The 19,580-nt window shown below is 41.1% G+C and overlaps 1 protein-coding gene and 1 long non-coding RNA gene across 4 annotated transcripts in view; one reads left to right on the forward strand and one right to left on the reverse strand.

The window, feature by feature from the left end:
- The window catches only part of DIAPH1 (diaphanous related formin 1), a 98,089-nt gene that overhangs the window by 32,786 nt on the left and 45,723 nt on the right, over positions 1 to 19,580 (reverse strand). The window contains exons 14-17 of the mRNA XM_077897611.1: positions 18,962 to 19,026; positions 17,007 to 17,186; positions 15,399 to 16,148; positions 14,204 to 14,318 (exon numbers count right to left, since the gene is read on the reverse strand). Of these exons, the coding sequence (XP_077753737.1) occupies positions 14,204 to 14,318; positions 15,399 to 16,148; positions 17,007 to 17,186; positions 18,962 to 19,026 (1,110 nt within the window). The remainder of the gene's footprint in view (positions 1 to 14,203; positions 14,319 to 15,398; positions 16,149 to 17,006; positions 17,187 to 18,961; positions 19,027 to 19,580) is intronic.
- LOC144314008 (uncharacterized) lies at positions 4,136 to 19,197 on the forward strand. Of its 3 annotated transcripts, XR_013379646.1 has the most exons (5): positions 4,136 to 4,321; positions 8,062 to 8,201; positions 14,088 to 14,223; positions 14,379 to 14,476; positions 18,974 to 19,197. It is a non-coding gene; the product is annotated as an uncharacterized LOC144314008 (long non-coding RNA). The 3 variants fall into 3 exon arrangements; XR_013379644.1 differs by lacking the exon at positions 14,379 to 14,476 and having other exon boundaries at positions 4,160 to 4,321; XR_013379645.1 differs by lacking the exon at positions 14,379 to 14,476 and having other exon boundaries at positions 4,167 to 4,321; positions 14,121 to 14,223.

A 19,580-nucleotide genomic window follows, 5' to 3' on the forward strand; every position in this document is an offset into this window, starting at 1 on the left:
AAAAAAAAAAAAAAAAAAGCCAGCACCCTGGGATCCCTGGGTGGCTCAGCGGTTTGGCGCCTGCCTTCGGCCCAGGGCATGATCCTGGAGTCCTGGGATTGAATCCCACGTCGGACTCCCTGCATGGAGCCTGTTTCTCCCTCTGCCTATGTCTCTGCCTCTTTCTCTCTCTGTCTCTCATGAATAAATAAATAAAATCTTAAAAAAAAAAAAAAAAAAGCTAGCACCCTGTCACTGTTAGGTGTCCAGGAGCCAGACACCATTACATTTTTTTGCTCAGAGGGTGGGGACTTGCTACATCCGTGGCTCAGGATGCAGAGAGCCTACAGCAAGGTAAGTCCCTGGTGAGCAAGTACTGAGTAGAGGAGTCTGTTGGATGCATCTCTGCCTGTCTCACTCTTCCCCCAATCGGGCTCCTCCCTTGCCCAATTCTTTTTTTTCCTGCGTCACAAACACAAAATGGAGTTAGCTGGGAGCAAAAACAATCTGTCTAAAATGGCTGAATGCAGTAGGGAGTGCCAGGCAATAAAGTGAAGGGAAAGGGCACCCCCTGCTGTCCAACAGAAGGACCCTATTTCTCTTTCTTCATTTTTGGGTATGTTAAAATAATCCATCCTACAGAGTCCAAGCTAATTTTGTCATGAATCTAGATTACGCTGAATTCTAAAATTTAAGCAGATTAAGGCACAAGAAGGGAAGATAATTTCTAGTCTCTGAAGAGAAAGAGTCAAGGCACAAAGTCAGCGGCCTGAGTCCCAGGGACTGCTTAGTTCTGATCAGTAACAGCTTCTAAGTGCCCCCAGAATGGAAAGGAGGTCCTATGTAGCACAGTATTCCCCAACTGCAGTAATGAGCTAATGGCCCCCGGAGTCCCACAGCTGAAGCCATCATTTCCCCAGGAATTCCTGTTGTAGGCCTCTCTCAATGAAGACCACAAACAGGAAATGGAGGACAGGGAGTTGCCTGACATCCTGGAAACCAAGTTCTTAAAGATGGCAGGTGGGAGTGAGTAAGTGAGCTAGAAAAAAGGACCTTGGGAAAATACTGTTGAGAACACAGCCTGGCTCAAAAGAGCGTGCAGGGCTTTAAGATTCTGTAGGACTGGAAGATTCAGGCTGCTTTATACAGCCACTCCACCTAACCTTCATTCTCACACCCTGACTCAGGACCACATATTACTTACTCTGCCTGAGATGAAGCCTGAGGTGTTTGTCCCTATCCTACAGGTAACACCCTCCATAATCTCATACTTCCCTTGAGTAACCCAAGTACTTTATGACTAAGAAGGAACACATGAGAAAGGTGGAAAAAGTGGAAACATGCTGAGAAATCTGGGGATCCAAGTCACCACTGGCTTCTACTCACTTAAATGGAGCAGAACCAATGTGTGAGCTTATCCAACCTCCATGAAGAGAGATAAAAGGCAGTACATATAATACAGGTGAGCAAAGAATCACAGGTTAAAAAAAGGGTGGGGGGGCTCTAATACCAATATAGTTCTGATATAACAGAGCCTTTGGGGAAGAGTTCTAGATCTGCCTAGCTTACCTAAAAGCTCTGAACACTTAGTGGTAAGATCCCCAGGAAATAACAACAAACTTTCTGTGAGGGTAACATAGCTATGAAATCATCAAATCCTCCCAGCATATAATAAGCCATGTCTTAAAGCTCTACATGAGCTCTCTGATTCTGAGGAAAGGACACAGCAAGAAGGCCTGATCATGTGCTGCTAATTTAAGAAGCTGCCCATGTGGAATATTTCTACTTTATGTTTCCCACAGCTATAATATACATGAGGGAAAAATTCAGCACCTCAAAGCCATTTGCAAGTATACACTATAGGAGAAAAAAACCAGATTCCTATCACTAACTTCCTGGCCAAAACAAATACCCAGCTGCTAAGTCCCACAGAACTAGATCACCATGGATGTGCAGGCTTTAAGGAGAGACTGAACAAATTGGCAGAAATGGATAAACCTGAAAGACATGAACAAAGGCAAACTCAATTCCAAAAGGACAAAAATCAAATGCTAAGAGTTAGGAAGAAGGGAGCAAGTAGAAGTCTGAAAGGGTGGCAGAAAAGCACTTTTAGAAATCTGGGCACTTCTCAAAACATTTGATCACTTAGACAAGAAGTCAGAGTGTCTCACACAGTTTCCCAGCACAATGACTCAGTACAGCAGTGCTCAAGAAGAGATCAGTCAGGGATGGGAGTGAGGGTGAGCTGGAAGGATAGGCAAGGGGCAGTAAAAGCTAGAGGGCAGGAGAAAAAGCATCAAAATAAGGCACTAGGTGTACAATTTCTGCCTTTCTTAAAAGAAAGCCATCAGAATATAACTAAGATCCACACACTGCAACTGGCTGACATATTTTTAAATTCTCTTTTAATGTGTAAGTTCCCCTCCATCTCATTTTTCCCTTGAGATTTATTTGTTGAAGAAATCAGGACAGGGCACTGGTGAAAAGCAAAGTGCTGGCCTAGTACCATAGCAGTCCCTAGAAGCAGGCACCTCTGAACAGGCCTGCCTTCCCCTAAATGCTAGTTTCTAAATCTAACAGATCAGGGGTCAAAATCTGGCCTGGTATTGACTTGCTAAGAAATATTAATAAACAAAAGACAAATTAATTCTGTACTTTCAATTTCTCAGTTATAAAATGAAGATACCACCTATTAGGCAGCACTGTTACAATGACTGGAAAGAACAGATAAAGAGCTCTAGCTCCTACCACTCACAGCATCTGATATCAAACAGATATTCTTGAATCAGACTGAGAAGGCAAAATACCTTCATCTTTTTCTAGGTGCGTGTAACAGTTTTAATCTCTGCTGTGTCTCATCTAAATCCTGAGTAAACTGCACATTTCTAAGGTATTTTCTGTAACAAAGAATCCTTGAAACACCCTCCATTTTAGTCAGGGTCCTGGGAGGCGAAATAACAGGGTAAGAAACTAACAAAGAGAACACATGCAATAAATACCCAGCCCCCAGCCTGAGTCTGCCATGGCAGCAGCTGGTTTCCTTCGTCATATTGCTGTTTTTTTCCCTTTCTTTGTTCCTAAGGTGGAAGCCAGGAAAGGGTGGAGAAAGCAGGAGGGGGGGCGGGAAGAGGGGTGGGGAATGAGGGCAGCACCGTCATCAGTTACTGAAAGTCACCTGATATTCTCCTCCAATCCCTAGTCTCTGACCTCACAATGTGGAACCTGAGCCAAAATAGCTCAACTGCGCACACCCCGTGGCTGAAAAGAAAAATGCAAGCAGAGTAAGAATGGAAGCAGAAGAAAGGGGGGCACTTTTCTTTGAAGAATTTCAGCAGTTCTTTCCAAGAGGAATTTTAAACACACACACACATAACATCTCACTTCTAATCTAACAGATAGCAAAGGAAAGGATAAGACTCTAAAAACCTAGTTCAGATTACTGTAGGATCTCAGGAAGGAGGAAAGATTCCATCCTATCTTGCATACATACATAGGGCTACCAGTGCCCTTCTGTTGTATAACTGGGGTTCCCTCACCCAGAGGGATGATGTTACAGAAGAACTCTTAAAAGCTTTTAAAATTGGAACCTGATTTTTCAAAGATAAGCAGGCTAAGAGTATAACACAGAATGAAGCACAGATATTGTTACCTATCCTGTAGAGCTGGATATTAGCATTCTGCTTTGTAAATATTCATTTCTTAAGTCCAAGCACTTTGAAACACACCACCATTTAAAAAAAAGATTTTATTCATTTATTCATGAGAGGGAGGAAGGCAGAGGCAGAGGGAGAAGCAGGCTCCCCAGGTGGAGCAGAGAGTCTGATGTGGAGCCCTATCCCAGGACTGTGAGATCACAACCTGAGCTGAAAGTAAACGCCTAACTGACTGAACCTCCCAGGTGCCCCTAAAGACCTTTTTCAAGCTGGCAAACTTTCTTAACCCTTCTGTTCTTCCTAGTTAAAAAAATAAATAAATAAAAAATAAGATGACCACGTTATAGAGAAATTGAAAGAAATCTAGCACCATACTATATTAGCATACTATAGCATATACTATACCATACTAGCAATACTATAATTGCTATAGTATTCTTTAGGGAATAAGGTATATTCCCTTCTAATCTTTTACTTCTGCATTTTTTTCTGTAAACACAATTGCAATAAGGGTTGTACATAATAGTTTCCAGCTTTTCCTGCCTAGCACTGTGTCCTCCTGAGCATTCTTTCAAGTTGCTCTGAAAGGCAATGTGCCGGAATTCTAAAACAGTACAGTTAGAGTGTACTAAGTTCTGGAGCAGTTATCTCCAGAGCAAAAACTGAGAAGGAAGCAAGAAAAAAATGAGGTAGGTCATCCCTTTCCTTTAAAGACCATATCCCTCTCTGGAGTAGCTCCTCTATGCTAGTGATACAAAGCTCTGCTCCTGCTCATGAATATAATGCTCCAGAATTGTTAAATGTCTGGAAGGGCTCAGACCAGAACTTTCCAAGTCTCTCTTCTCTTGACCACAATGGCTGGAAGGCTCCAGGAGGAAATGCTATACATTTAGAGTTGGTGTCTTCAATCATTTATTACATAAAAGAGTTTGCAGGGAAAATAGGGAGAATGAGAGGATACACAGGCATGCTAAGTTTTTGCAACTACCATTTCAAAAAAAGGAATATTACTTTATTTTTTCTTAAAGATTTTATTTATTTATTCATGAGAATACACAGAGAGGAGAGAGAGAAAGAGAGAGGCAGAGACACAGGCAGAGGGAGAAGCAGGTTCCATGCAGGGAGCCCGACACGGGACTCGATCCCGGGTCTCTGGGATCACAACCCGTGCCACAGGCGATGCTAAACTGCTGCACCACCAGGGCTGCCCACCTAGATTACTTATGCAGAATAAAACAGGTAACAGAGAAGCAAAAAGCCCCAGAGGAATCATCCTATGGTGGAGACATCGTGAGTACTCCCTGAAAACTGGTCTATAACCTTATGTTTACAGGAAAACTGGTACCATAATTGCAGAAAATTAATTCCTGAAGCATATGAGGGATGATGCTGAGAACAGTGCTGCTCCCTTGAGGCAGATGCTTTGGGCTCCAGCAAGTAGCAGTCTAGGAGCACTGGATCACCCACTCTCCTGCTTATCCCAAAGTCCAGCTCTACTCTTGACATTTCCTAGAGATCCCATTCCTCCTCCTCAACACATTTCCGATCCCTACTCTGCATGGTAAGCAAGAACAAGAGTTACATTACATCTATACCTTTAAGCTCCTGAGGTGCCTGGGTAGCTCAGTTGGTTAAGCATCTACCTTCAGCTCAGGGCATGATCCCAGGGTCCTGGGAGGGAGCCCCACATTGGGCTTTCTGCGGGGAGCCTGCTTCTCCCTCTCCTTTCCACTTGTGCTCTTTCTGTCTCTCTCAAATACATAAATAATAATAATAATAAAAAAAAAACAGAACTAGCAAAACAAGCTCCTTATGCAATCCTTACACTAAAGTTGGAAATTAGCAATAGAAACAGACATGTAAATGTAGGGACTGGGCAGCCCCGGTGGCGCAGCGGTCTGGCACCGCCTGTAGCCTGAGGTGTGATCCTGGAGACCTGGGATCAAGTCCCATGTCGGGCTCCCTGCATGGAGCCTGCTTCTCCCTCTGCCTGTGTCTCTGCCTCTCAGTCTCTCTCTCTTTCTCTCTCTGAATAAAATAAATAAATCTTTAAAAAAATTTTTCTTAAAAAAAAATGTAGGGACTAAGTGTAAGATGACAGAGAAGTTTAGACAATAGTGATACCCTTATGTTTGGTTGAAGCCTCAGACAAGGCCATTTAAAAGGACATTTTGTCAGATATCAAATCTGAAATTCAGCAGGTAATGTTGGATGATACTTGGGTACCACAGGCACACACAAGTCTGAATAGAGGCTCTAAAACTGGGATTAACTTGGGATAATTAGGAGTTAACAAATGATACAAAAGGGTTGACAATAAAAGCCTTTCTGCACCAGCAAACTCTACCCAAGGTAGGTCTGGGGAATTCTTTCAAGGAAATAAATTCAGTATACTGTCTCTGGGAAGTTATAAGTATATAATTAGCTGTTAGTTCTGTTACGTGCTTCAAGTAGCTATTCAGTAGAGACAGAGATGGGATTAAGAATATGAATATCATGGGGTTACAAATATGTATATAATGAACTACCAAGCTGGTAAAAAATAATTTTCTATTTAAGCTAAATAGAAAGGCTATGCTTTCATGAAGGCTAAAAGGAAGGCTATGCTTTCATGAAGTTATCAGACTAAAACAAAAATGAAAACATTCTCCAGCCTCTGTGTCCTCCAAAAAACACAAATGTTGCTCCTATTAAAGATACTAGCTGCAAGGGGAAAAGATCCTTTTGCAGAATAGCAAGCTTCGGCTTTCTGTCTTTATTTTACTGATGAGTCCTCCAAAGGAATTTCCTGACAGATAGAGGGCAGCATACCAAGCAGTTTGTATTGGAAAACAACAGAGGCGGTCACTCTCTAACATGACTGTATCATTCCCCTACGTAACAATGACACATCTAAAACAGAAGAGATCCATGTGCCATCTGGTGGCGAAAAGGAGAAAGTGCACACTGCAGATATATCAAATTCCCCCAGTTTAGAAGGAATTAAAGTTTAATTATCTTTATCTGATGACACCCTCCCTAAATCCCCACCAGTAAGTCTTCTGTGGAAACTAAAACTGCAACCTTCATGCAAAAGTTCTACAGTTTTGCATTAGTATAGCTCTATACCCCCAAATACTAGTTGTAAACAAGCAGCAATTTCTAATGACAGACACCTCAGTGCAGGGAAAAAGAATGAAACTCAGAGCAAAACAAAGAAAACTAATACAAGAGGTATATTTTAGCAAACAATCAAAGGAGTTTGAGATGATGACTAAATAAAACCAAAGAAAGCTTATGCAAGCAAAAAGAAAAATATATATATAATAAGACCAGAAGTTTCAAATTGAGAGGTATCTTTAGGTTAATCTGTCTCATTTTACAGATGAGGAATCAAGGTACGAAGGAAAATTTCTGGTGCAATCTCATTAGTGGTCAGATTAAAACAAACCATCAGTTTCCCCTATCAGATGTTACAATAAGTAATTTCTTATTTTTGATGGAAGGGGAAATTGGTACAATCCTATACCCAGCAATGTAGGTCCAGAAATTTTGTTTCTAAGAATATACCGTGCAGAAATGCAAGAATACAGAGATAAATATGATTTTTCCTGCAGCACTGCTTATAATATAAAAAACTGGTAACTTCTCAGTAAGGGATCAACTGTATAAATTTATATTATGCATTTGATAAAACACAATTATCCATCAGGGCGGCACCTGGGTGGCTCAGCTAGGTTAAGCAACTGGCTCAATTTCAGCTCAGGTCATGATCTCACGGTCTTCCGATCAAGCTCTTCCCTCGGGCTCCACACTTGGTGGAGAGTCTGCTTGAGATTCTATTTTCCTCTTCCCTTCTCCTCTATGCTCACTCTGTCTCTCTCCAAAATAAATAAAACTTAAAAAAAAAAAAAAAAGAATACAACTATCTATTAGAAATAATGAGGTTTATCTGTATGTAATGATATTAAGAGATGCTGAGCCATGTCAAACAAAATGCAGAACAGTATCTACCACTTGGGATTACAAAGATTACATTAAGATATGTGTATACTGGGATGCCTGGGAGGCTCAGTGGTTAAGCGTCTGCCTTCAGCTCAAGGCATGACCCTGGAGTCCCAGAATCGAGTCTTGCATCTGGGCTCCCCATGTGTAGCCAACTGTTCCCTCTGCCTATATCTCTGCCTCTCTTTGTGTCTCTCATGAATAAACAAAATCTTAAAAAATAAAAAAAGATATGTGTATACTCTCATATTTCTGTAGTTTTATCTTTAAATCCTCTTAAGTTTCCAGTAAGGCTCTATGAAAATTTCCCACATTTCCCCACCTGAACTACAAAGAGAAGAGGATTTTGCCTGTTCCTTTATTAGAATAACACATGCAGGTGTAAAGTATGTTAACCATGGTAACTCCAATGCAAGGTGAAGATTTTTTAATTTTATATTTTTAGTGTATTTTTTGCACATGTTGAAAAGAAGGCATCATGACAAACAACAAAGAGGACATCTACACCAGCCCAAGTCCACTGCATGAGAGAGCAAGAAGAAAAGTAATGCTGAGGGAAAGACAGGTCTCTATTAGAGCAACAAGGTGGGTTGATGTCATAGGAGATTTTGCTAGTAATGGACCACAGAATTCCAGAGGATAGAGAATGGGTTTCAGGCACTCAAGTAGGATCAGAGGAGGAGACTGAATAGGATACACAGAGACCCATATGGGAATTCGAGTATAGGAGAGGGTGACCTGGAGGTCTGGGGCTCTTATGGGGAGTAATATAAACCAAGATAAATAGCCTAATATTAGATACAGTGAATTCAAGGCAAATAGTGATAGAAAGGTTGGGAGTAGAGAGGGTATGTGAAAGGGATAGTTTAGGTTATTTTTTATACCCCTGATGATGGGGAGAGGACAACACAAATGTGCAGGGCTCCTCATAACTGCACATTTGTGATTTAAGTTTTTAATTTTAATTATTATTATTTTTTTTTAGAGAGAAAGGAAGAAAGTATACGTGAGGAGATGGGGAGAGAAGGGCACAGGGAAAGGAAGAGGGAGAATCTTAAGTAAGCTCCATGCTGGGCATCTGGATCTCATGACCCTGAGATCATGATCTGAGCCAAAATCAAGAGTCAGATGCTTAACTGACTGAGCCACCCAGGCACCCCAGATTTAGGTTTTCTAAATCACAAGCATGTATCATCTGATATTATGGAACTTCCCAAGTACTTTGCACTAACAGTCTGATCCTACTTAGAACCAAGAAAATTAATTAAAAGACAACAATCTCGGGGCACCCAGGTGGCTTCTCCCTCTCCCTATGCCCTTTCCCCTCCACTCCCTGGCTCGTGCTCTCTCTCAAATAGATATCTTAAAAAAAAAAAAAAAGACAACAATCCCAACAAATATTCTCTTGAATAGCACCTTGGGTCCTAATCCTATACACTTGAGAGGAACTGAATCCTATACACTAAGGAACTGAAGGAGCAGACATCTTTCTGTCAAAAGACTCACTGAATAATGTAGAGCATGCTGAGTCTTGTTTCTAGGGGTTACAAAGTCTTGTTTCTAGGAGTTAAAGTTGAAGGAACTAAAGAGATTCACTTGGACATTTCCTGATAAAGATCCAATTGACGGAGTGCCACCTAGTAGACAGAGAGGATCACGGGAAAAAGACCTTTCACAATCTAGGGGGAAAGAAGGGATTGCTTCCCCACCACAGGTTCCTCTTAAAGCCTGAACCAAGAAAGTTCTGGGAGAGCAAAAGACGGCTGTTGCCAATAGTTCTGACTTGTGGGACAATAGCACAAATCTTGGGAACCTGACGCACAGTCAAATCCTAACTAGAATACTGTTATTGTTTATAAAATTCTAAGCTCTTGGTCAATACCTTATTTTTTATTTTAGCCAGTTCTTTCTGAATCACTGCTGAAAACAACTTGGAGAACTGTTCTGATTCAGTTTCCATAATGTACCTCACACTTTAACAGGGAGAGGGGGTCTAACACTACATGTTGTCCAATGTGCACCTACTCAGCGTAATTAGCTTATGGATCTCATGAGCCCAAAAGGTTTTTGGAAGCAAGGAATAAACCTAAAAAGGAAACTGCCACTGTACTCAGGACAACAGTTACCACTTCTCACACAGTTTCAAGAGATACTACTTTTCATGAGATCATGTCATCAACACAAGGGAGTAAGGAAAGCTGAATGAAAAACTAGTTATCTTATTCAAAGAAATAATGACCGGAGGTCACCGCAGTGAAGAAAATGCTCCCTAGGAAAAGACTGAAAAAAAAAAAAAAAATTTAACATGTTCCCAAGGAATTCAAGAGAGACAACAAAGACATTATGATAAAAGGTTCCTTGCTGATCACCAAAAGGAGGGTGAAAAAATGAAAAGAACCAGAAGTTTTATAGTACTGCCCATCAAGTCTGAATTCAAAATATTCCCTGGCAAGGAATAAACTGAGTAAATTCATGATTAATATGGGAAGACCAGAGTTCAAAAACAAGAGACTAATCCTTAAGAGAGAAAAAAGTGTAAGAGAATCTGTAGTATACATCTGAGGACTGGTTCCTCATTCTGGGCTCTTCTCTTAGTAAAAAGGCTCACATCTTCCTGAACCATAATGATGCAGGAGCAAGAGACCCTTGATTACAGGAGGCAGATAAAGTATGAGGTGGGTATTTTCTTTAATGTCCATTCCTGGAGTAGGTATACAGGAAGTTTTGGCTATCAGTAAAACATAAGGAATACAGCCATATCTAACAAATAATAGACACTTGTATTTGGCAAGTAAGAGAGGAAATAATGCAATGTTATGAAAACCTAGTGTCCAAATAACTTCCTCATCAAGCCTGGGAACTACTGGCTTGTAATCATCTAAGTAAGACTTTCACTGTACTACATAAGCAGGTCTTATTTCTCCAACTAGATTCGTTTTGCTATAATTGAATATACTAGAATCAGAATATGTCTCCTCTTTCTCACCTCTAAATATCCAGCATCTCACCTACTTTCCCTAATCTGCTGTTCCTTTCTTGTACTAAGAGTCACTGCCAGGTACTAAGAAGTGCCTGAATGAAGTGGTTGCAAAAGCCAGCATATCCTCTTTTTTCATCTTCTGTCTGGGTCTAAGCTTCCAAAAGTTTTCAGGACAGGGACATATGCTTCTGGGAAGCAGAGGGCTGGAGTAAGGACTCTGGAATCACACACTCCATGCATGGTCTGAATCCTGGTTGTGGCACCTATTATATAGCCTTGTAAAAGTTATTCACGCTGTATCTCTAATTCTTTATCTGAAGGACAGAATACTTATGGAATGGTAAAATTAAATGATTTACTATCATTTAATTATATCATCAATATTAAGACTATGAATAAGAGACTTAGTAACTGAAATTGGTTACTTACTTGAAAAACAATTAAGGATGAAGATCTCCTGAAATTTTATACTGGTCATGTTTAAAGTACCAGGAACAAAAGAAACCTTGCTTTCATATTGAGGAGATGTGGGTCTTCTGAGTGCTCACCTCTGAAGTTGCTAGAACTTGAATTTCTCTACCTGATAAAAGCTTTAAGAAACTCAAAGTTTTTTTTACTTAAGTGTTTTTGGGTATGTTGTGAGCAAAGGGGTTACTTGGGAAGTCTGCACTGAGTTTGCCAGCCTGAACACCAAGAGAAGGAAGTTCAAAACTGCATTAGGAAAGACAAAGGCAAATTAGCTACCACGATTACAGTGGTAATTACACATGGCATCAGGTCCCTACACAGCACTTCTGGCTGCTACCTGAGGCCTCTGTGTATGGTATTTAAGACAACCATTTTGTTCCCAAGAGACACGTTCAATAAGCCCCAACATTCAAACACCTCTTGTACCACCACAGATTAACACACTGACTCAAAGGAAAAGAAAGCAGGTAGAGAGAAGAAAAAAAGTAAAACAGGTAGCATTAAAGTCGGTAAAATATTAAAAATCCAAAGAAGAAATAATTTTTAAAAGGGGAGGTAGTTCTTTTTCGGGAGGAAATGAATGAAAATATAGACGTAGCAAGGGCGACAAGCAGCAGGCAAGTTCTGATGTGCTGAGTGCTGCAAGTAGGTCAGAAACAGGTAAACAAATACTCAGGATTATATTTGACAGGGAAAAAAAACAAACCTCTCCCAGGCATTTCTTTAAAATCATTAAGATTTAGAATGTGTGGGAAACTGCTCATGATTTAGTAATTTTCAAGAACACATCCCCTAGTGTGTCCTAATGAAAAGAGGAAGAAATTAGAGTGTCAATTTAACACCTCAAAGTGCTAACTGAAGCAAAAGATAAAGACAAGCTAGAAATTTCCTCCATCACAACAGCAGCAATCTAGTAGTGCAGATTACTACCTGAAGATCAGTATTCCACTAAATTAAAATGACTAATTCACATTCATTTTTTAAAATCAGAGTAATACACAGAGTTTTCTAAGAATAATTAGAGGGGGGAGCCAAGGCTGGTAGAAAGTTAGAACCTTCCATGAAAAGAAAGTAGTTTCCAGGGCAGAATCTGAGAGCTGAAGGAACATTAAAAAATCTGGTTACTTGGGATTCCTGGGTGGCTCAACGCCTGCCTTCGGCCCAAGGCGTGATCCTCGAGTCCTGGGATTGAGTCCCACGTCAGGCTCCCTGCATGGAGCCTGCTTCTCCCTCTGCCTGTGTCTCTGCCTCAATCTCTCTCTCTGTCTCTCTCTCTCTCTCTCTGTGTCTCTCAAGAATAAATAACTAAAATCTTAAAAAAAAGAAATCTGGTTACACTGCTAAAAATGACGAAAGAGATATGGTCTTCTTGGGTATTTTTAAAACACTATCAATTCACAGTGGGAATAAAATGCCAAGGAAGAGCATGAAACTGCAAACCACCTAACTATAATCCCTAGTAATGCAAATGTACAGAAGAAGGGGGTGACAGGCAGGAGGAATAGGGCTGCCCAGTGTGAGTGTGCAGTGATGCTCAGAGGACAGAGATGCTCAGAGAAAGGGCCTTATGCCACAGGCCAACGTAGGTGTATATTTTGTGAACTTACAAATTAGGAAGTCATTTGATTTTGAGTTTCTCGGTCAACTAGTCTTCACTGATATACAAGAATAGCCTAAGTGGTCATTATCACAGTATTTTTCACTAAACAGGTAGAAGTAATCCTCTTGACTGAGCTTTAGTTCAGAAGATGACAGTGCTTCTAGAGTACAAGGCCACTTTGCGCTGAGTGAAGGGCAAGAGATCACACCTGGGTACAGCGATCTTACACTCTCAGATACACACACATAATTAGAGGCCACCAAAGGCACCTAGCAATGTTAGGCTCCGTAAGAGAACAAAGTGCAGCCTGGTTCCATCAGTTCACTTAAGGAAAAAAAAGAATAAATGTTTATTTACTGGGGGTGGGGAGAAGGCAGAGAGAAGAGGGGGAAATGCTCAAAAGTTGCACTTAATTTTCATCACTAGGGTCATAATATACCTCTAAGGAAACGAAGAGACACTGTAAGATGGAAATACAAAATGATTATGCTATGAATGTCATTAAATTCAAATACTGTATCCCTCAAGGAAATAACTACAAGTGCCCTGTCACAAGATAGCACAAAACCACAAGAATTAGGAAGTGGAGAAAGAAGAGGGCAAAACAGATCAGCTCTTCTAGAGCAAACGGGAAGATATGAAGGTGAAAAAGAAAAGCAAAAATTTATACCAAAAAAAAAAAAAAACACAAAAAAACAAAAAAAAACCCACACACATGGACCAGAAGACAAGATCCCTGGATTTGGTCATTTAACCTTGGGCAAGCTACCTATTCAATTCAAACATGCTACAGAATGTAGCAAGTATATGGCAGCTTTGACCTAAACTTAAAACAACTGTCTATGCTATCAGTTAATATCACAGTTACTGGTCCTTCTGGACTCTTTAAAAAAGGGGGGGGGGCAGAAAATAAATCAATCCTCTATCTCAACTCAGTTTTCTAAGAAATTCCTTTACATCTGTTACATCTTTTGTCTAATGTTCACGATACCCAATTAATAGGCTCTTCTGTATTCTTACCTTTTGAAGCTGGAGGAGCAAAGGGCCAGGAAGAGGAAAGCATCAGATATTGGAAAGAAATGTAAGAAAGAAAAAGCATCACATATGGTTGTTATTGTAGACAGTCACTCAATCACCTAACCTGTTAAAGACTGGCCCAACCCTTATTAATTAAGTTTGTAGGTCTGGGATGGTACCTTAAAGACAGGACCAGAATCAGTTCAAGAGTATTATCAAAATGGGCCCCCTAATAAGCTTCCTGTCACCTTACTCTCATTCCCCAACATGTTATAATGACAAAAAAAAAAAAAAAAAAAATACCTACATGCAAAAAAAATGGGAAAGAAAAATAACAAAATGCAACAGTTTTCTTTCCCAACCCCAGCATCCCTGGGATCCAAAAATATCTGAATTTCTTCCAAAGGGGAAAAACTACCTCTCTTCAACTCTCACCCAGGGAAAGGAATGGAATGGGAGATCCACCTAAAGGATATTCTAAGTCCTATACTGGACCTGTGCACGGAAGAGGAAGGTACTCACTCTTGGTCTGGGCAGAAAAGGTAAGAGTAAGTTTGGCGAAAAGTTCATTGTTCTCAAAGCGGTCCTCCTTCACCTTTGTCCAGAAGCAGTCCTGGGACAAGTCCTCAGCAACAAACTGTAGATACAGGCAGGGTGTTCAGAGTTACTAAGCTGAGCCTTGTACTTTCCATCCTAGAAAACTGACTAAGATGCAAAAAAGGGGAGTGATGGTTCTCAGCATTGTCTCACTAGGGGAAGATTAATGTGAGACACAGAAGAGCTGCACTCTTTGTGGTAAGGTCAAGACACAGTGCTTCCACTTTTTTTATTGGTGTTATTCAAGAGCTAGATCCAATTATGCTACTTACCCTCCTTCTAACCTCAAATCCTCTAGTTTTAGAAAAATCGAGGCTTTATTTTACATCTTTCCTTGTTCTACAACATTTTTTCCCATCAATTTGGCTAACTATGACAAATTTGTTCAATTTATAAATAAATCCCTCAGCTCCTTTAACTTGGTTTCTGGAAGCAGAAGGGTGATGTAGAATCACAGGGGCCTCAATTACATAGTGGGGACAATACTGTGCCATGCAAACATATCCTCTCATTTAGCTCATTTATAGGGGAGTGAGATAGCAGGGTGTATCCATAAATCCACCATTTTCAGATCAGCACTACTATCAGCAGCTTGCAGACTGATGAAATGACTGTTGTCAAATTCTCTGTTACTATAGCAGGGTTCTCATACCCTGAGAAAGAAAGACCAAAACATTAACTTAAGGATTTGTTTAGCTTTTGTAGCAGAGTATAGGGCCCAAAGAATTCTTCAAAGTGATGTCTGGCATACAGAAGATGCCTAATATGTGCTGAAGGAACATAAGCGTGAGTGGAACCTGAGAAAGACAGATGCTAGCCCTAAGAAAGGGAAGCCCTTCAATCCCTAGGTGGCTCAGTGGTTTAGTGCCTGTCTTCGGCGCAGGGTGTAATCCTGGAGTCCCGGGATTGAGTCCTGGAACATGAGGCTCCCTGCATGGAGCCTGCTTCTCCCTCTGCCTAGGTCTCTGCCTCTCTCTTTCCCTGTGTCTCTCATGAATAAATAAATAAAATCTGTAAGAAAAAAAAAGGGGGGGAAGCCTACCTGGGCACAAAATACAAAATAGGAAACTGAATTGGTTTCTTACTACCTATTGAGGAAAAAATGGAGAGAAATTCTCACCTTGGACCAGTTTGGCCTTCGGAGTTGCACCTCTGGCTTATAAAGCTTCTTTGGGGTTAATCCAAATGGCAGAACTGGGGCTACAGGAACTCCAAATCCAAAAGGCGGAGGTGGAGGCATACCCATTCCAGGAGGAGGTGGAGGAATTCCAGGACCTCCAGGAAATGGAGGAGGTGGAGGGATTCCAGGACCACCAGGAAGAGGAGGAGGAGGAGGTGGTGGCATGCCTGCTCCTCCAGGCAAAGGAGGAGGTGGGGGGATGCCAGTACTCCCGGGCAAAGGAGGAGGTGGGGGGATGCCAGTACTCCCAGGCAAAGGAGGAGGTGGGGGGATGTCAGTACTCCCAGGCAGAGGAGGAGGTGGGGGGATGCTAGTACTCCCAGGCAAAGGAGGAGGTGGGGGGATACTAGCATCCCCAGGCAGAGGAGGGGGTGGGGGGATGCCAGCACCCCCAGGCAGAGGGGGTAGGGAGATGCTACCATCCCCAGGCAAAGGAGGGGGTGGAGGGATACCAACACCCCCAGGCAAAGAAAAGGGAGGTGGTGGAGGAGGAATGGTATCATCTCCAGGAAGAGGAGCTGGGTGGGGTATGCTAGGCTCCCCTGGTAAAGGAGGGGCTGGAGGTGGAATAACAATGCCAGGAGTGGGGGCAATAGTAGCATTGCTAGGAGGGGCCACAGCAGTAACTGCAGCAGAGAGAGAAGCCACTTCTTTCTTGGCATCTTCCAGTTCCTTGGACAGCTTAGCAACCTAGAGGAACAACATCAATGGAAGTATTATTCCTCACTCCACATCAGGGTCTACTGGGCTTGGGAAGGACCTAAAAAACTACTTAGTCCAGAGTTCTCATTTTACACATGAAGACACTAAAAGGAGTCTGACAGATGAAATGATTCCCCCAAAGTCACACAGATACCTAGTGGCAGACCCAAAACTAGAACTCAAGTCTTCATGTTCTTAGTTTGGCATGCTTTGCATTAAAAAGGCAACTTCAACCTTTATGTGAAATTGTCCCTTTAATTAGAAAAAGCAAAGTTCAAGTAAATCAATTATTCTAAAGAAATAACCACATAAATGATCAAGATATCAGATACCACAGATCATTAGATCATTTAAATCATATTAACTGCAAAGAGAGTGTGAACATTAATCTGTTCAGAAACAGCTAAAATAAGAGAAAATTAGCAAACATACGAAGAGTTTTTTTGGATTTTACTCCTGAATTTATGAGACAACTATTAGTTTCATTTCTGGGTATTACTGTGACTTCTTTTATTCTCCATATTGCTCATATTTCCCAAATTTTCTATCGTATGTTTTGAAATAAAATAAAATAAAATAAAATAAAATAAAATAAAATAAAATAAAATAAAATAAATAAAATAAAATAAAATAAAATAAATAAAATAAAATAAAATAAAATAAAATAAAATAAAATAAAATAAAATAAAGTAAATGATTTTTAAAATAAGCATCATCTAACTAGATCACCTACTGGTAGTCAAACCCTCTCCGGGAGTAAGATAACTGACTCCTGCTGTAAGACAGGCCTGTCATGAGGCTGCTGATGGCATGGAGGTCACTCTGCCTTGCCTGCTCAGACATTACCTCTCCTGTGAGCTGAGACACCTCTGCTTCCAAGTCCTGCTTCTCTGTAGCAATCTGCTGCTTTTCAGAATCCAAGGCATCCTTTTCTCCCTGAAGATCCTGGAGCTTCTGCTCAAAGTCACTTTCCATCTTCTTCATTTCTACCTGTAGCTCATGTCGGGCTGTTAACTCTGAGTCCAGCTAAAGCAGAAAAGAATCAGGCCCCTAGTGAGCTCCCCATTCCAGCAAGAAACAATGTTACTCCCCAAAATTCTTTGCTTTGTTCTAATTCTTTAAGGAGCTCAGTTTCCCAGGAAATGCCTGGGGGAAAAGACCACCATAATTTTGACCTTAAAATCAAGTTAAAGAAGGGGGAACTGGGGATCATTTCTACAAGTCTTTCTAATTTGGGGAGTTAGATTAACAAATAAAAACTACCCCCCCCCCCAAAAAAAAAACAAATAAAAACAACCTAAGACAAATACTGTATGATTTCACTTAAACGTGGAATCTAAAAAACAAAACAATGGGAGGACACCTGGGTGGCTCAGTGGTTGAGTGCCTGCCTGATCCTGGAGTCCTGGGATTGAGTCCAACATCGGGCTCCCTACATGGAGCCTGCATCTCTCTCTGCCTATGTCTCTGCCTCTCTTGGTCTCTCATGAGTAAATAAATAAATAACAAAATAAATGAACAAAAAAAGCAGAAATGAACTGACAAATACAGAGAACAAAGAGGTATTTACCTGAGGGAAAGGGGGTGGGAGATGGGTAAAATAGGTGATGGAGAGCAGAAGGTATGGCACAGGGAATACAGTGAATGGTATCATAAGAGTGTTGTATGGTGACAGATGGTAGCTACACTTGTGGAGAGAACAGCATAATGTACAGAGTTGGTCAAATCACTATGTTATGCCCCTAAAACTAACATAACATTGTGTGTCAACTGTATTTCAATTAAAAAACAAACAGGGATGCCTGAGTGGCTTAGTTGGTCAAGCATCCCACTCTTAATTTCAGCTCAGGTCATGATCTCAGGATTATGAGATTGAGCCCTACCTTGGGCTCTGTGCTCATCGCAGAGTACACTTAAGATTCTCTCCCTCTAGGGGATCCCTGGGTGGCTCAGCAGTTTAGAGCCTGCCTTCGGCCCAGGGCGTGGTCCTGGAGTCCCGGGATCGAGTCCCACATCAGGCTCCCTGCATGGAGCCTGCTTCTCCCTCTACCTGTGTCTCTGCCTCTCTCTCTCTATCTCTCTCTCTCTCTCTCTGTGTGTGTGTGTGTGTCTCTCATGAATAAATAAAAAATATTTAAAGATTCTCTCCCTCTCACACTCCCTTAGGCAGCACATATACTAAGATTCTCTTCCTCTCCCTTTGCTCCCTTCCCCACCCCCATCCTGCACTTGCGCGCGCACACACACACACACACACACAATACTCTCTGTTAAAAAAAAAGGGGGGGGGGTTGGGGAGGGACAAAAAAAAGCCCAACAAATAAACCTAAAATTTTAAAGAAATTTAACATTGTTAAGACATTTAAACCAGAGCAGCTATGGTGTACAATCCCAGCCTCTAGGAGCAAAACCCTATCAACCACAATGGAAGTCCTTAACAAATGAAGAGGGGAAAAAAAAAGAACCTGTCCCTGTTTTAGAGATAAGAAGCCTGAGATGCCAGCAAAACTGCAAGAGCTGTCACTGTTATACGTAAGAGTCATCTGTCATTCTTGTCCTACCCAGGGGCTCAAGAACTGTACACTACTAACTCCTCAGTATCATATCCATATTAGTTTCTCCAGTGACTAAGCTACACCAGAAAGGTTTCCCCTAGGAACTGCTACTGGGTGCTGAATGCCTGCAAAATATCACAGGTAACAGTTTTACATGTCAGAAAAAAATCATAATCCTTAAAAAGTAAAAGAAAGGAAAGGGAGAAAGAAAGAAAGGCCTCAATGTTTTTGATCTCTCACACATACCTTTTTTTCCAGCTCTGTAGCTTTGGCTTCAGATTTCTCCACCTTTGTTTTATCAATCATTTGATCTGAAAAGAAGAAGTCAGTAAGTGAAGCTACTATCCTCTCGTCTTTCCCTCACTACCTACACCCCTTCAATATAACAAAAGGGCAGTCTTTTGTCCATTTCCTTATTTGTATTATCCTTCTTAAAATGTTCTGCAGTAAGCAAAGAAATAAATCTTTAGTTCAACATGCAATTTCTGAGTGCCTTTTATGCAGTAAGGCTACCATGCTGGGTGGCCGGGAGAGTGCCCACAAGGGGTACTTAAGAATATCCGAGACCAGCAGGAGGCAAAGATAACAGGTAAAGTCCCTTCAAAAAGTGGGGTGATGTGTGAGCGGGGGTAAATTTTTACATTTATGAAACACTAAACCAACACTAAACCAATTATATCCACAATTCCATGGGCTCCCTAAACTTTCTCATAGTTCAATACTGAATCTCTGAGAATAAAGGTTTAAGTTTTACGCAATTACCGGGCTCTGCCACCCTAACAAAGCCCTTTCTTCACAGATAACTATGCCTCATTACCTAAAAATAATAGCCCTTGCAGTAACTCTCTCTATATTCCTAGTATAG

This window comes from Canis aureus, chromosome 5 (assembly GCF_053574225.1).
Source record: "Canis aureus isolate CA01 chromosome 5, VMU_Caureus_v.1.0, whole genome shotgun sequence".
NCBI lineage: Eukaryota > Metazoa > Chordata > Mammalia > Carnivora > Canidae > Canis > Canis aureus.